This window comes from Triturus cristatus, chromosome 3_2 (assembly GCF_964204655.1).
Source record: "Triturus cristatus chromosome 3_2, aTriCri1.1, whole genome shotgun sequence".
NCBI lineage: Eukaryota > Metazoa > Chordata > Amphibia > Caudata > Salamandridae > Triturus > Triturus cristatus.
This window is the reverse complement of record NC_140584.1, coordinates 749,923,513-749,940,249: the sequence shown is the minus strand read 5'-3', so window position 1 is coordinate 749,940,249 and position 16,737 is coordinate 749,923,513. Positions and strand designations below refer to the sequence as shown.

Genomic DNA, 16,737 nt, shown 5'->3' with positions numbered 1-16,737 from the left:
CTTGCTTTCTGACAGGCTTTCCATGTCAGAAAGCCTGGCATGGAAAGGCTGTCGAAAACAGAGCATCGTAATCCCAAAGGCAGAAATTACATCCATTGGGATTATGGGCTGGCCTCTGACTGGCCTACCAGCTCCTTCAGCGTGTCGGAATCCAGCCATAATGACCGGCCAGTTTCAATTCTGACCGCATATATAGGCGGTCATAATTAAAACCAATGATCTCAGTTGGAATGTTTTCCAATAGGTCCAAATATGTTTTCCCTGATTGTGTTTATTTACCTAACATGGTAGTTCTTGCCTGAGACTTCGTGACATGGTAACAGCAACGTGTCTATCTTCTTCCGATATATATTCCACTTTGGTAACACAATAGGGTTTAGCTATATTGTATCAGGTGACATAATCGCTCACAATTCATTTTACTGTTTGCTGTTAGGGAATTTCTCTTCTAGCTCCTGTTAGACCTGGTACCATTGGCGTGGGTCTCCCTTCCATTTTTTGCTCTTGCCTTATGTGTTTTTGCTGTTGTTAGATGCTTTGGGCACTGTGCCACTGCTATTCAGTGCCATAGTGCAAGTGCTCCCTATGGTAAATTGGTGTACGGATTAGTGACTTGATTATTGGCTGGTTTGGTTTACCTGTCAGACCCTAGTACAGTGCACTGAGTGTGCCCAGGGCTTGTAAATCAAATGCTGCTGGTGGGCTTGCGTTACAACAAACAAATGATGGATGGAATGCTGACAATGCAGACATTCTCCCCCAGTCAAGAGATCTGGGTTAAATCCATCGTTCTTTCGCCCACTACGCCACCCCAGTTCAGACATGGCCATATGCAAATCAGTCTTGACCCTGTGCCTCATGGGAACAGTCCAGCCCGAACTGCAAAGCCATGTCTTCCCTGGACCGGAATCAAGCATCCTAGGAACAGTTTCTGCAGCACTGGTTCTGTCACCCACAGAAGCAGCCTGTAAAGTGTGTCTCAGGCCTGCCATTGCAGAGCCTGTGTGCAGTCTGGTACTGCCATGTTGACTGGCCAAGTGCACCTACTTGCCAGTCCCTAAACTTTCCCTTTTCTTCACATCAGACACCCCTATGGTAGGCCCAAGGGCAGGGTGCATTGTAAGTATAAGGTAGGACATGCCATGGTGTGCGTGGCATGTCATAATAGTGAATTACAGCCATTTTCGTTTTACACTATTGCAAGGCTTCCAGTTTCCCATAGGCCAGAATGGGCGGTTTCATTATAACATCTAATAGTCCTAACTGACTGAGGGAACTAGGTAGAAGTTTGTATACCGGAGCTCAGAATGATAAGATACATCTTTTAGTGAAGTTGGTTTTAACATTCTGTGTTTGAAAATCCCACTTTTGGAAAGTAGGTATTTTCTTGCCTAACTATCCAAGCCTGCCTCTGCTAGGTTGTGTATTTCTTGTCTGAAGTCTGAGTGACAGGGGCTGGGGGATTCCAGGAGACAAGGTGAGTCAGCAGAGGGCTGAATAGAGAGATCTGCATGTAGATGGGTGGGAGTAGTTGCACCTGGGACCTGAATAGGGCTGTGCCTTCCCTCCACAATGCTGGCTCCACCTCCCGTGGTGCGTCTGATGTCCCTGGCCTACACTGTGAAAGGAATGAAGGAGTCTTGTCAACATAGTGCTCCAGGACTGACCAGAACTGGTTTGGACTAGGCAAAGGCCTCTCTGCCTTCAGAGAACAAAGAGAAAATGAGTATAAAAGGGGGGACCCAGACCCCAGAACTTTAGATCACTTTGGGAAAGAAGAAGAACCTTTGCTGGGGAGAGTAACCAGAGAAACTGAGGAAGAGACTATCCCTAGCTGAGTGCTGTTTGGTAGATTGGCCTGCATTGGTTGCCTGACTGCTAGAGAAAGGAGAAAGGAACTTTGTGCTTTTCAAATCAACTTGTGAAGGATCTCCAAGGGCTTGAGATAGAGCTTGCCTACTGTTGAAGTCTCAGGGACAACAGACTTCACAAACCAGCTCCCCTGCCTTCCCTTGTTGGGAATTGAAGTGCCTGCTGTTGAGCTGGGCCTTCTGAGAGACTGCATGTTGCTAGGAGCTGGAAGCGCGACTCAAGACGAAGAAGTGTGTCGCCGCCACAGCCGTTGTCGTCCCATCACCGGAGAAGAGTGTCGCCGTCGCAGAAGACGCCGTAGCATCACCGGATAAGAGTGTCGCTGCTGCAGCCCCTGTCGTCACATCGCCAAGAAAGTGTGCCGCCGCTGCCGCTGTCGCATTGCCTCACCGAGGCGTTCCACATCCCTGGAGAAGAGTGTCACTGTCGCAGCAGACGCCGTCGCATCACCAGAGAAGCATGCCACAGGGCCTGTTGCGGCTCAGAAGATTAGTTGAGTCTCTGCACGGCTGTTGGGTGTGCACACATCGTTGTCACACCAAGAAGAAGATGCCATTTTGTTTCATTGAAACGGATCTTCATCGCATCATGGCGTTGCGGGTTGTACCGCCACGGAAGTGCAGTAAGAAACCGACGCATCACCTCCCCATGCAGAGAAGAACCGACGCATCACCGGTCACTATGCAGCAGTAGGGAACCGACGCATCACCATTCTTGCGTGTAAAGAACCGACGCATCACCTTCCCTGCAACACTTTTGGTGTATAGCGTTACGCATCAAAAGGTACATTGAACTTAAAGTGTTGCATTTACCATCTTAAGAGAACTAAGCTATTTCTACTATTTTTACAGTACAGTATTGTCTATTTTTGTTGTTTGTGGTCTTGTGATAAGTATATATAAAGAATACTTATTTTTTATATAAAACCTGGGTGGTGTCCATCTGTAGTCACTGGATTACTGTATGTGTTCACAAATGCTTTACACACTACCTCTGAGATAAGCCTTTCTGCTCATGCCAAGCTACCAAGGGGGTGAGCAGGGGTTATTTTAGGAGTGTACCCCCTTACCCTGACTAGAAGCAAGGGTCCCTATTTGGTCAAAGGTACCTACCTCTGCCAACTAGACACCCCTAGTTCTAGCAGCTCCCACGCTGGATCATAGCAGATACTGTATGGCAACAATCTGATGCTGTGGTTCTCTGAATAGCCTATGTCAAACTGAAACTATTTCAGGGACAGTGGGACTGTTCTAATCATCATTTGCGTTATTTTATAAAAGGGCAATGTGGATGTTTGTACATATTCAGGTAGTTCATAGATCTACACCTTAGTGGAAATAAGCTGTGTGTGGTCACGAGAGGCCCTAAAAAGGAAGGGGTATGATGATGTGCAGTTAGACATTACATGAATATTTTTTTCCTCTACTTTTCAGAATTGGCCTGGATAATTAAATTACATGGCTTAATACAACCACAACATCTGCATATCATCATATTGAATAAATTGATAAGGTATGTTGATATTCCACATCATAGTACTGGTGACACAATTTTGTGATTCTTCCCAACATTGAATGGCCTGTCTCCTTTCATCTCTTAGATTTCTGTAACAGATGGCATTGATGAGACCCATATAACTTGTGGATTTGGTCGAAACATTGACATTATCTCAGATGCTGGCCTTTGAACAAATAATACAATCAAGCAACAATATACAGCCAGTCAATAACTTCATTTCGGCTGTTGCGGCCATAAAAGTGTCACATGCATACAGTACAATGCAGACATAGTAAAACATTCAAATTTAAAAAGTAATCCGTAACAACATTAGGATTTTTCCTTCAAGGGTCCAGATTTCCAATACTCAATATATAAACATATATACATATTGTACTTGAAACTGTGTTTGAGTAAGGAGAAACCCCTGATTATATATGTGCATCTTTTTGTACCATTCACTGCACCTTCATTTGTGAGGACTGCACTGTTTTCACCTTTATCAATTGTAATATCAAACAACAACAATATAATTGAATGGCATCTATAAAGGACTCTATGAATTAATTAATGACAATTCAAAGAACTGATTAGAAATAGACCTGATTAGGAATGAGATCCATTGAACCTTTGTTCTATATTTCTTATTCAATCATGGTGAGGGCATATTTATTAAATATTTTGTGTGCCCATTTTTTATATATTAGGCACTCTGACTTCTGGTCTTACAAGTTACCTTTTAGGGGTGCCTTATTACCATATAAAATAGGCTCCTGCTTTTGTGGAAAGTACTTCTCCTTGCCATGTGTCACTACAATACCTTTAAGCAGCAGGTCTACCACATCACATTGGGCATATTTTGTGTAAATACACACTGCAGCCTTTATATGTCATTTAGCTCCCATGCCATTGGTCCATTTAATTTTCTGCACTATCAACAATGGTCTTGGAAAAAAAGTTAATAGATTGATGGGGTGAAACCAATTTCACCAACTATACCATATTACGATGAGGCACAGAATAGAAGTGTCAAAGTGCATAGAGTCCTAATACCTGGGAAATAGGGCCAAGAAAAAGGCACAAAGTCAGAGGTGACCATGCAGAAAGGGTAAATGTGCTACATAGTTGAATGTTAAGTTTAAAATGAATGCCCCGCTGGACCCAGCAAAACTAAGAGATGTTAATTATGTAACTGCCTCATCTGTGTAATAGGAGGACAAAGGAGTAGAGTTAAGTTATGCCTGTTGTGATACATTGCAGTGTAAAAGAAATATTCATAAACAAAAAAACAATTACCTAAAACGTAATTTAGGAAAGAACAAATGGAAGAAGTGGAAATTGATAAATTATTATCAATAGCAATACAGAGTTCTTATCAAGGCATTTGTTGGTTTGCATTTGTTGCTGTTATTTCTACCAATTTCTATCCACACAGCCACAGGACCCTTTATTGTGATAAGATAGCATGTCCTGTTTTCACTGAGCGAGGAATTTGTTATGAGCTAAAGATGCAAAGTTCACTTACGTATAGTTTTGTGAAGAATCTCAATTAATCATCTATCCAAAATATGTGAAGATATGAGAAACTTAGCGTAGGGTTGATCTATTATTATTAATAGATTATTTCCAAAAAATAGCATTTCCTGGTATAACAGGGTACCCATCAAAAGAAATCCTGACATATTTCTTCATGTCACCTAGCAGTGTCAGGACATGTTCTGTCTCATTAAGTACCTTTGAACCCAGATTTTAGACCACCTGTTTAATAAGAAACTGCACAGTGACACGGATAAAATGATAGATATCCTGCCATTGACAGGTTGAATGAATATTATTAGTAAATTTCACCTTCAAACAACAACTTGCCTACCAAGTCAATGACAGCTTTCTCCAGGACCTCCCTCCTATACAAAAACTGAAATATATCAAACCTCTAGTCCATATTACAGGCCAATTTCTTGCTCGATAGGACAATGTTATGCAGTTCTTTTTCAACAAAATCACCTCCAGTAGGAACAACTAGGGTCATGCCCCTTGGTCCACTCAAGACACATGTACAATTCTGCCAGTCTCCCCAAAGAGACTCCCAACTCTTTCAACCTGTAATTACCAAGATTAATTTACAGGGCAAAATGTTATCAACTTATGCTTCACACTTCTTAACCCACCATCACCAACTTCATCAACATGTCACTATCCATTGGTGAAATAACCTCACACCCTCAGACAAGATATATCAAACCACTAGTCCATTTTACAGCCCAATTTCTTGGTTGATCGGACAATATTATGCAGTTCTTTTTCAACAAAATCACCTCCAGTAGAAACAACTAGGGTCAGGTCCCTTGGTCCACGCAAGACACATGTACAATTCTGCCAGTCTTCTCAAAGAGACTCCCAACTCTTTCAACCGGTACTTACCAAGATTAATTTGCAGGGCAAAATGTTATCAACTTATGCTTCACACTTCTTAACCCACCATCACCAACTTCATCGACATGTCACTATCCAGTGGTGAAATAACCTCAGACCCTCAGACAAGATCTGTCACACCACTCCTACAAAAAACAATAATTTTACCTCAATGTTTGGAAAACTATTGCCCTATCCTGCACCTTCTGGGAATTTAAAAGTTCTGGAGCCAGCAGTGACAATACAGCTCTCTTTGCTCTGGGTAGACAACATCTTCCTGAGCAAATGGCAATCAGGTTTACACACTCACAGAGGAATAGAAATAAACATCAGAGAGGAACTCCTAACCAGACAATATCAGAGCCCTACATGCACTTCGCTCCTCTAGATCTCACAGCAGCAATCAACTAGAACATTATGTGCTGCTATATCATTCATCAACAGACAGTTACTATTAGATGGCTCTCCCGCTTCTTATGTTATCAAACACAGAAAGTCAAACTTGTCTCCTTCCCATCTGATATAACCCCCCTGGTGTGTAGGGCACTAGGGATTGGTCCTTTGAGTGATTGTATTTACCATCTATGTGATTCATATGTATGAGGAACAGCAGATTGGCAGACACATGTAGCAAAATGTACCTTATATTGGAATAAGGTTCTCTAGACACCATTGCAGTGTTGCAGTGTTTATAGTTGTCTGAAAGATGGTCAGTATTGTATGAAGTTCAACTCGCCCTGTATCTGAACTGTGTCCTCCCCTTCACTCCTCAAGTCAATTTTGTTGCCAAAAATTTATTTTTCCATTTCAACTGTGTGAAATAAACCTTATACAGACGTTTCCTCATAAAATTGCTTTGCCAATAGTCGTGCTACCCTTGACACCCAGGCGGCTACACTACTCCAGCAAAAAACAGAACAGTCTAAACTCCAGAGAGCCATATTTCACTAGCACTCAAGAACCTTTTTTATGTTATTTTAATGAGTTTTATGATATTGAGAGGGTAAAGCCATTCTATGCCATGTATCAGTATGCTATATTCATTATTAGTGCTTACAGAGAATGATCACCGTAGACTCCCTTCAATAGCGTTTTAGGCAATTATATGTGTTATAAGAGCAGCAAATCACATCATGTCAGAGTCTGAAATTTCCCCAGCACTCACCCGTTCAACATCTCAATTTCCAGGTGCAGCATCAGAGCGGATAGAGTGTAATACCTTATGATGCATTCTGTGTAGGATGAATCACAAAGGGAATCTATATTTCCTTGGGTCTATTTTTCTCAGGCATTAGTTACCAGCATTCCTCCAGGGATTGCTGGAAGAAGGCTATGTCCGCTAGTCAGTCATTGAGTGTCAGGCAGGTGTTATGTCCCCAGTGCACGGCTACCCTGAACTCCGCCATCAGAAGCAACATGGTGGTCAGGTGGCATAACTCCTGTTTTTGCGGGCCTGAATACTGCACACTTTACTACTATCAAACAGTGCTAAAGTGCCTGTGCTCTTTCCCTAAAAAACATGGTAACATTTTTCATACGTATAAGTTATGCCTAAGGTAGGCCCCGGACAGTCCGGTGCAATGTATTTAAAAAGTAGGGCATGTACTTTTATGTTTTACATGTCTTAGAAGTAAAAAAACTCTTAAATTGTTTGTACTGCAAGGCCTTTCTCTCCAAAAGGATATTTGAGGTGTCTTATTCCACTTTATTAAGTCTAATTTCCAAATGGTAAGAAATCACCAGTTCATGTTTGATGTCTCTAGAATCACAATTTAAAACCCTAAGTTATGGTGAAGTCTGATTTCAAATTGCAATTCTGAAAATGCTACTTTTAGAAAGTAAGCATTTGCTTGCCAGAGCCAATTTGTGCCTGCAGCCTGTCTCTGGTCACATGACTGGGTGTTGCTGACAGTTGAGCTTTGTGAATTCCTCCGAGACAACCAAACACAATGGGGAGCCTAGGTGTGACTAGATGGGCCATCACTGGCAGGATGGATGGGAGGAGCTGGGCCCAGCCCCACTTGCACTTGAATAGGCTGTGCCCTGTCTCCACACAAAAGGCTGCATAGCCCTGGTAGAGTCTGTAGAAAGGGCAGGGAAGGCAGGGCATCTGGGCACTTCAAAGGTATGCCTCTAGGAGCCTCTCCCTCCTTCAAAGCCACAACTGCGTTTAAAAGAAGGACCTCAGACACCACCACTTCAGTACACTTTTGGATCTGTGGATCCTCTGCCAGGAAGAAGACTGCTTTGCTGCTACAAGTACTGCGACTCTGATGGACTACTTTAAAGGAACTGCTGGCCTGCGGCCCTCTTGCCAGGGGCGGAAGAACTGGACCAGCAACTTCACCCTAAACCCAGGACCCAAGGGTGACTAAAAGGCTAATGTACTGGCCTGCTGATCTGAGCCTTACGGATAAAAAAGGCTCCCCAACCAGCTCCTGGATTCAGATGCAGCGAGTTTATGACCCCCAAGTGGTATCTTGGAGGTTCAGGACCCCTATGTGTGGCTCATGGGGGCTTGAAATCAAGATTTTGGGCTCTTTACGACCACAAGTAGGCCAGTTCACAATGGAATCACACTTTCACCAGAATTTTGCATGAACCACCGCCAGCCCGTCTCTTATAACAACAAGCACCAATCGGTGTGGAGAACCACCACTGCTAAGCTCCAGCCTGCCCATCCATGACGCCCGGCCCGCTCTTTGCACCACGCTGACCACCGCCGGCAATGCTCTCCTTGCACCCTGCAACCTTCTCCAATGCAAACAGGACACATGGCACAAATCTTGAGAAGGTAAAACTTGAGCTAGACTAATCTGAGACTGTATCCAACCCGCGCTCCAAAGTGACAACATACCCGTGGTTGCCACTTTATATTTTTAGTCGCTATTCAGTGTTTCAAAAATACTTTACACATTGCCTCTAAGTTGAGCCTGACTGCTCTGTGCCAGCTACCAGGGGGTTGAGCACAGGTTAATTTGGGGTTCACTTGTGCCTTACCCGGACTAGGATTGTGGTTCTTGCTTGACCTGGGCTCACACACTAGTGAATCAGTAACCCAAAATCTAACACTAAAGTAGAAAAATGTATCTAAGGAGATGCAGTTGGGGTGCATTTACACGTCAAACAAAGGCAGGAACACACCAGCGAGGTACAGATCTCCCAGGATGTCCAAACCTAAAGAATGTAATTGCTCCTGTGCGAACCTGTTTTGAGGGGGGGAGTGCAGAGTTAAAGACAGTTTAGTTGCGTTCTACATCTTATCTAGTTCCACACCCATGTTGTACATCTGAACGAGTCAATAACAGTAGTGGATTTTGTTGGTGTAGCACATACTGCTATGGATAGAGGGCAAGGGCAGATGTTATCCACTTCCACTACAGTGGAGGTAGATATTGTGTACGGTGGAACCAATGATGGGCAAATCGAGGCTGCATGCAGTAGTAGCACAGTTCAATGTTAAGGGAAAGTTTAATCCTCTCTAATCTGGGAGGGAGGCTGAGGGTCTCCCAAGAGGGTCTGTTTTTTTTCCTGAGCACTCAAGAACCTTGATTGGTATCCTGTAATAGAAGGTTCTCAGTTAAAAACAGTATGCCTTGTACATAAAGTACTGCACTACAGATGCCTCTGAAACATCTTCTAGCCTTATCCCCTTACTAGGTGTTTGAGGTCATCTAATAACAATCTCCTCATCTCTAAGCCTTACAAATACAAATGATTTAGTAGCAGAAGCCTTATTGTGCAAGGTTCTACACTGTGAGGCAACCAAGGGAGCAGATGTGGTGTAACAGTTAGAGCTGCTGACTTCTGAGCTGGGGATCCAGGTTCCAGTCTCGGTGTGGGCTCAACATCCTGTGATTATGTGCAAGTCAATTAATCTCGCCATGCCTATTGACAGCGCCTAGAGACCCTCACATATGATTAGCCATGCTATACAAATCCAGGACAATACCAGAGGTGGTTCCTCCATGTGGGCGGAGGAGCGTCGCCCCACTGCTTTCTTGCAGTGCGAGAAGCAGAAACATGAAATGGTATTATAAATACCATTTTATATTTCTGCTTCTCACACTGCGAGAAAGCAGAAGGGTTTGGTTGGGGACGGGCGGGTGGAAGCTCCTGCTCTAGGGCAGGGGAGGAGTGGCTTGCCCACTGTTGTGGGTGCTGACTGTTTGGTCGGCCCTCTGGGGCTGACCAAACCAGTCATAGGCACTCTGCCTTTTCTCCATGTAGGCTGCATGCAGCTTACATGGAGAAAATAGCCTCCCCATAGACGCCTGACTGGTTGGAGTCCCGACCAATCACAACTCTGCCATTGCAGCATTGTGATTGGCTTAGGGGAGGGGAGGTAGGCTTCTTGCTTCCTGCTTCCAGGAGAGGAGCAGACATGATGCAGGACAGGCAAAAGTTAACTTTTTTTAAATGTATTTTAATTTTAAATTAAACCTCCCCGTGCGAGCCTCCGCCCCACGAAACCCCCCGCACACTCACCCACGCGTCATGCTGGCCACGACTAGACAGTACCTATCTACAAGCTTAAGAAATGGAAAAGGCTTTCTCAAGATTACAGGAAGCATGAAAGCTTAACTCTTACACTCAAGCAGCCTTTGTTTAGAACCTCCCCCAGCTATTTCTTAATTCCACAAAACCCTTCCCAGCTCTATGCTTTTCTGCACTAATAAGTGAAATGTAGAAATACAGAGTGATGTTGAGACCTTCCTTGGCAAAGAGGAAACGGGATGAAATGCAGCACAAATGCAATAATTCTAATGAATGTACGATGCTATAAGGGAGTCACAGTGGGCGTTCTGACTTTCTCAGAGAGGTCTCAGTAAAAGAATAATTAATTCTTGATAGCCAGAGTCGAGGGACATTGGAGTCATCGAAAGCTAAATTGCGCTAGATTTGATGACAGTGTAAGAAAAAGTTCCAAAATGCAAATAATACTAAAAGTCTTATTTAAAACTTGATGGGCAGCCTATTGCCCCTCCAAGTGGAAGAAGTGATTTCTGTAGCCACACTGATAGAGAACCACCTGCCATATTTAGAGATCCTTGCCTGCCTGCCAGAGATATCATTACTGTCAAGGGAGCCACTGCAGTGAAATTTACCAATTGGACCCCATGTTATAGCGCTTCTTTTTCTGAATTGCAATTAGGATATCGGTACTCCTAATGTATGGGTTTTAGGGGCTTATTTACAAACCCTTTGTGTGATGTACCAGCAGTGCAAGGAACTTGTAAATAAGCCCATTAGTATTCCCAAATAGTGATTCCTAGTAGGTCATAAATCGATCTACCTCAAAATAATAAGATATTAATGAGGTGGATCGCAATTTGTGACCCATTAGGAAGCGCTGCTATCACAGGGATAGTGACCTTCTGAGGTCAGCGGACCACAATGTCTGTGATTGCTTTTTAATAAAGCAATCTCTATTGTTTTAATACAGCCATTTTTCATTGAAAGAAAACGGGATGCAACTTAAAAAGAAAATGAAATGTTTATGTTTAATTTTTAGGAGCAGGCGGTGGTCATAAGAACCACTGCCTGCACTTAAATCTTTTTTTTTAATGTTATCAAATGGGAAGAGGTCCCAGCGGTTACCACCACTTTTAAACTGGTGGTAAAGTATTATTGTTTGCTACCAGAATTTGGTCACAAAATAGTAATACATACCATACCGATTCAGTATTAGGAAGGGACACCCTAAACATGCCACTTCCAAATAACGAATGATAAAGGCAAATTGCAATTCGGTAACAAGTTACCAAATCATGTTTTTCCTTATGTATATTTTAAAGGCCTTTTTTCAGTTGAAGCATCCCAATTGTGTGGATCTGGCAATTTCCAACACAAAAATGCTTTGTTCATCTGTCCCAAAGATTTTAAATCAAGTATTTGGTGTAATGCCATTGAATACAGTGATATTCACCTGATAGGAGTTGAGATTATTAACCATTACAGATATAAGTAAAAGTTCAGTGTTCACTTCTTTTTACTTTACTGCCTTCAGTGCACCAGGTATAGCACATACTTTTGCTTCAATGGGAATAGAGGCAGGTAAGCAGTTTCATGGGCAGATGTAAATGCTTTTGTTTTTTAGAATTAAAATTGTGAAGAGATGGAAATGCTAGGAGGAAATAATATGCAAACAACTTATTAAAGTGTTAATAACTTTAAAAAAAAAAAGCTGTGCAATGCATTAGATGTAGTGGGGAGATACATTCTAAAATAAATAGTTTGGTTGTTATATAAAGATTAATATTCATGTTTTTCAAGTCAATAAAATGAATCAGAAGAAAAATCTGTTAATAATGCAACAATTCTGAGAATGGTGAGAAGTCCTGAGGTTAACCATACCAATAATTATTAAAATTTAGGGCACATTAGGAAAATGTGGTCATTATTCTTTAAAGAAACATTACACAAGCACATGTACATAATATATAGACTGAAGTCCTGCAACAAACATTAAAAGAAACTTGTCAAGACCTTGTCATAGACCTTTCAGGTTCAGATTGGGGCAGAAATGTTGTGATTTCTGAGATCTTCATGTATGCATTTATCACACAGTACCACAAGACATTCTTTTTTGACAGATTCACCATCGGATTGGAAATAGATTTACTCTCTTTCTGAACTGACGAGCAAGGCACATTAATCCAGAATGCTAGAGAATGCAGCGTTTATCAAAAATGTCTATAAGGCCATCGTGTACATCCTCCATGATGATACAGACTCACCTTAGTGAGGAGCGAATCTAAATCCAGTAAGATTGCACCTATTTATTAAATATTGGCCAGCGCTAAGTTCTACTGAACACTATTGCAAAAGGGAACATTTCGCACAATTAGTACTGCAAGGCTACAGAGCTGACTATTCCAGTGGACAGTATAAAAACTGTCCTATCAACATGGGGATTTGCTTCATGCAAAGAGAGTAAATCCTACTTTACCCTGTGGAGATTCTCATTATAGGCTAAACATAAAAAATGGATCTGGTTAGTCCTTTATCTGCAGGTATGTCTAATAAAAGTTTGCTCTACCTGAGCATTTTACTATTAAAGAACATAGGCTAGACTGAACCTTCACTCGAGGGATGTTGAAAATAAAGATCTAAAAAGAGGTTGTCTACATTTATAAGGCAACAGCTGGGGGTGTTGGAAGGGATCAAGAAAAGTCCCAACCATTTTGGAGTCTCCCAGGTTGCAGTCTGAAAATTAGAGAAGGGTTCAATAGACCAGAGTCAAACAAAATGGTTAGGGTCTCACTTCCTCAGGCAGCCATTTGGGTGAGAAATGGATGCACTAAACCTTCTTAGCACCCATCCCGGTTTAGAGAAATTTTGATATGCAACAACCTCTACCCAGGAACTACAGCTCGCCCAGAATCTATCACCTATCTTTGCTGAAGCAAATATTCACAATGGGGTCCAGAGATAAATATCTCTTTCTACTCATTTGTTTTTCAGTTTTAATTTTTAGCTTGCTTTTACCTCTACCAGGCTGTCCATTCTACAGAAAACTTTTATTTTTTAGTATAATCTATAACGTAAGGTTAACTTTGAAGCAAAAGATGAGTTGAAATAACTCATAGAGTGCTCAGCTGTTGCTGAAGCGATAACTACCCAACTTTGCCAACACAATTCAAGAAATGATCAAAATAAAGTAGCGTGCCTCTGACTCCTGCTGCCTTAATTACTAAATGTTCCACCTGGTTAGATGTGCTTAGCAGCTCTAAGTTAGGTAGTTCCCTCTAATGGTCTGCAACAGTCCTTTTCTTATAAGCAGAAGAATTTCAAAAACACTATCCCATGGGAAAATGGAGACCATTTTTATGGCCATTAATACTTTTTCGATAAGCAGCACGTTTGTTTACTGAGACGTGGGACCAACTTTTCATAAAATATCACATGAAGAATTTATGAAAAGGGGGTGGGGCTGCCTGCAGCACCTGTTGCTTTCTTGCACATTCAATTCCAGTCTTACGCTAGACAGCTAACCACATCTATTTGCTGATCTCACATCCGGATGACTTGTGATTTATATAGTGAAATGGTGCTTTGTTCGTAATCCACATATATAACCAGCAAATTTTTAAAAATTCTGTTCTCTGAATAATTTCCAGCTGCTTTGTTGCCATTCTTAGGAACAGACACAACATGGCTGCTGCAAGACAGCCCGTCAAATATTATGTTGGATCGTTTGAGGACATTGACGGTTTTGGAGGACTGCCCAGTCTTTTCAGTCTGCCTGTACATAGAAAGGTACTGAGCGCACACACACAAAACTTTCTTAAGTATTGGTTGGCTTGAATCAGCCTTGCTAGCGGATGAAAGTGTGTCCAACTTCTTATGTCACTAGGCCCTCTGGCACCTTCCTCCTTTGATGGTGGGGTGTAATTTCATTGGTTAGGCTGAAATGTCTCTTTCAGGGAAATGCAATCGATTTAATTTCTACCCCAAAAAACTAGTAATAAAGTTAGATTCTACAATGCTCATACCCTGTGTGAGCACTGATTAAAGGGCTTCACAATAAAAAGAGGATACATGTTGTCCTATTTTTTGTATTGCGCTGTCTGCTGTGCTATGTCAAAGTGGACTTACAAGGAAGGGGAGTTAAAGAAGTGCATAGGAGAAGGTGTGGCCATTTGCAAACAACATACTTTGAGCTCAAAAGGGGTTCTCAAATAATAAACTTTGTGCTCACAAAGGAGGTCACAGAATTCTCAAGCAGTAGACCTATAGCATATTATAAGGTCCCAAGATGCAGAATGAATAATTACAATTGAATTTTTCACTCTTGAAAATATGCTGTATATTCTTACTGTATTAATGTGCGTTCACTCTTGGTGATCAAATCTTTTATTAGGTCATTGACTATCACAAATATTAACTCCTTACAATATCATGGCAATATTTGTTAAGCCGGACTACTCCATGGGGCATGTTTGGCGACAAGCCAACGTGAGGATAATCTTGCTTTCATGCACTTTCCACCGTTTGTTTTGTGTGTTGATGCGCTTACGATGCTTAGCCCACCACAAAACTTTGTGTACATATGATAACTCTCACCTTAGCCATACCACCAATATGGCTACACCATTTGCCGCTTATTTATCGTCTACACAGCACAATAGATATCGGCAATCAATCTGTCTTGTGAATATGTAACCATACTGAGACTCTCCCCTGTATGTGTGTCCTGTCATACTTGATGTATGTCCAGTAATGCTCTAAGAGGGAATCCCCCTCTCACATGTAAAGCACCTTAGCGAGTGCTAAACATTTCTCAAAATTACACACTTTGGTCCTGAGGAAAGCCAGTTTTAATCATAAAGGCCTGGCTGAAACATGTAGACCACACCTGGATGTAGGAAACCCAAATTAACATTCCTATAACATCCAACAGCCTTTTTTAATGCTAGCAGTGACCCAGTTATTAAAATATAATTTACCCTCGGGTACTGGGATCCCTGCATAGCTTTTAAATCGTCACCTTCACGTCACTACACTGCACACTCAGATACATACCTGCTCCGCTGTATCCAGGCGTCGAAGCACACCCGGGACACATTCGGTGTCACTGGGTGAGCCCGATGACGAAGCATGCCACCAACTAGGTTGGTGGGTGAGGGCTTCATGAACAAAACAAAATGGTTTGTACCCTGCCTTACAGTCTTGAGTCTATGTAAATTCACAAATAGTCTAGTCCTTTTTGATCTCACATATAAACCCCGGGGATACGGACTAGCTAACTAGTCCTCTCTCTCTCCTTGGATAGTGATAAATATTTGTTAAGCATCATTACAAAAATTGCTAAATGTGCTGCATGTTTTTCATCAAGAGAACTTCAGGAGCATACGATACTAGCAAAAGAACACACATATGCAGCCATTTTCCCTTATGAAAATATTACTAAACTTTATCTCTCGTGTTTTCAAAAACATTGTGAGCAATAAGTATTTCATTCCAATAAATGTATATTTTACCTTTGTGCCAGGAGTGCCTGGGAAACCAGGAGGCCCAGTCAATCCAAGAGGACCCTATCAAAAAAAAAATATATATTAATGCACATTCTTTAAAGTATGGATAATCATATGTCAAGGCAAGATATCACACACAAGTGATGGAGTACTATTGGGAATCAGTGGACTATCATCTTAAGATAAAGCAGGCGGAAGAGCCTTCTCCTACGTCGCAGCAAAGACCTGCAACAAGCTCCCAGTCGACACATCAGACGCCCCCCCACCCTGCACACCTTCAGGAAGTGCCTCAAGATCTGGCTCCTCCACTGATACAGAGCTGCGCCCCCGTCCCCAGCGCCTTTAGACCCTCACAGATGAGGAGCATGCTTTATAAACCCCTGATTGATTGATTGATTGATTGATTGAATGAATGTGTAAAAGGTACATGATGCATGTTCCCTCTTTGTTGTGAAATCCTGTTTGCAATTCCAGCAAGATTTGCCTACTTTTCGCATGCAGTAGGGAATGCAAGGCATATGTGTATATATATATATGTATATATATATATATTTATATATATATATATATATATATATATATATATATATATATATATATATATATATATATATATACACATAGCCAGCACATGAAAAGCTCATGATTTCAGTACATAGTTAGCTGTTTTTTTTATGAGAACGACTTTTCTAGATATGGGTTGTGAAGCCCAAATCAAGGAGAATGTTCTGTTAAATTCATTTTTGTGGGAATCAAAACTAGGGTAATTCATTATGGAGCTACTGCCAGTAGAACCACTGGGCCATCTTAAAGGATTCTTTTTGACTAACACTGCACTGAATGTCCAGATAAAAATCTCAGAGATTTGTTTTTATGCATCACTACTTGTTTCTTACCAAACTGGTCTCACAACCGTGTCTCAAAGATTCACCCATGACCCTGACCATTCTTCTGTTAGTGTTACAAACCAGTGTTT

General features: G+C 41.7%; 1 protein-coding gene across 1 annotated transcript in view; it reads right to left on the bottom strand.

Annotated features, from left to right (window-relative positions):
* The window catches only part of COL5A2 (collagen type V alpha 2 chain), a 333,083-nt gene that overhangs the window by 106,718 nt on the left and 209,628 nt on the right, over window positions 1-16,737 (bottom strand). Inside the window, exon 18 of the mRNA XM_085647093.1 lies at window positions 15,768-15,821. Within this exon, the coding sequence (XP_085503219.1) occupies window positions 15,768-15,821 (54 nt within the window). The remainder of the gene's footprint in view (window positions 1-15,767; window positions 15,822-16,737) is intronic.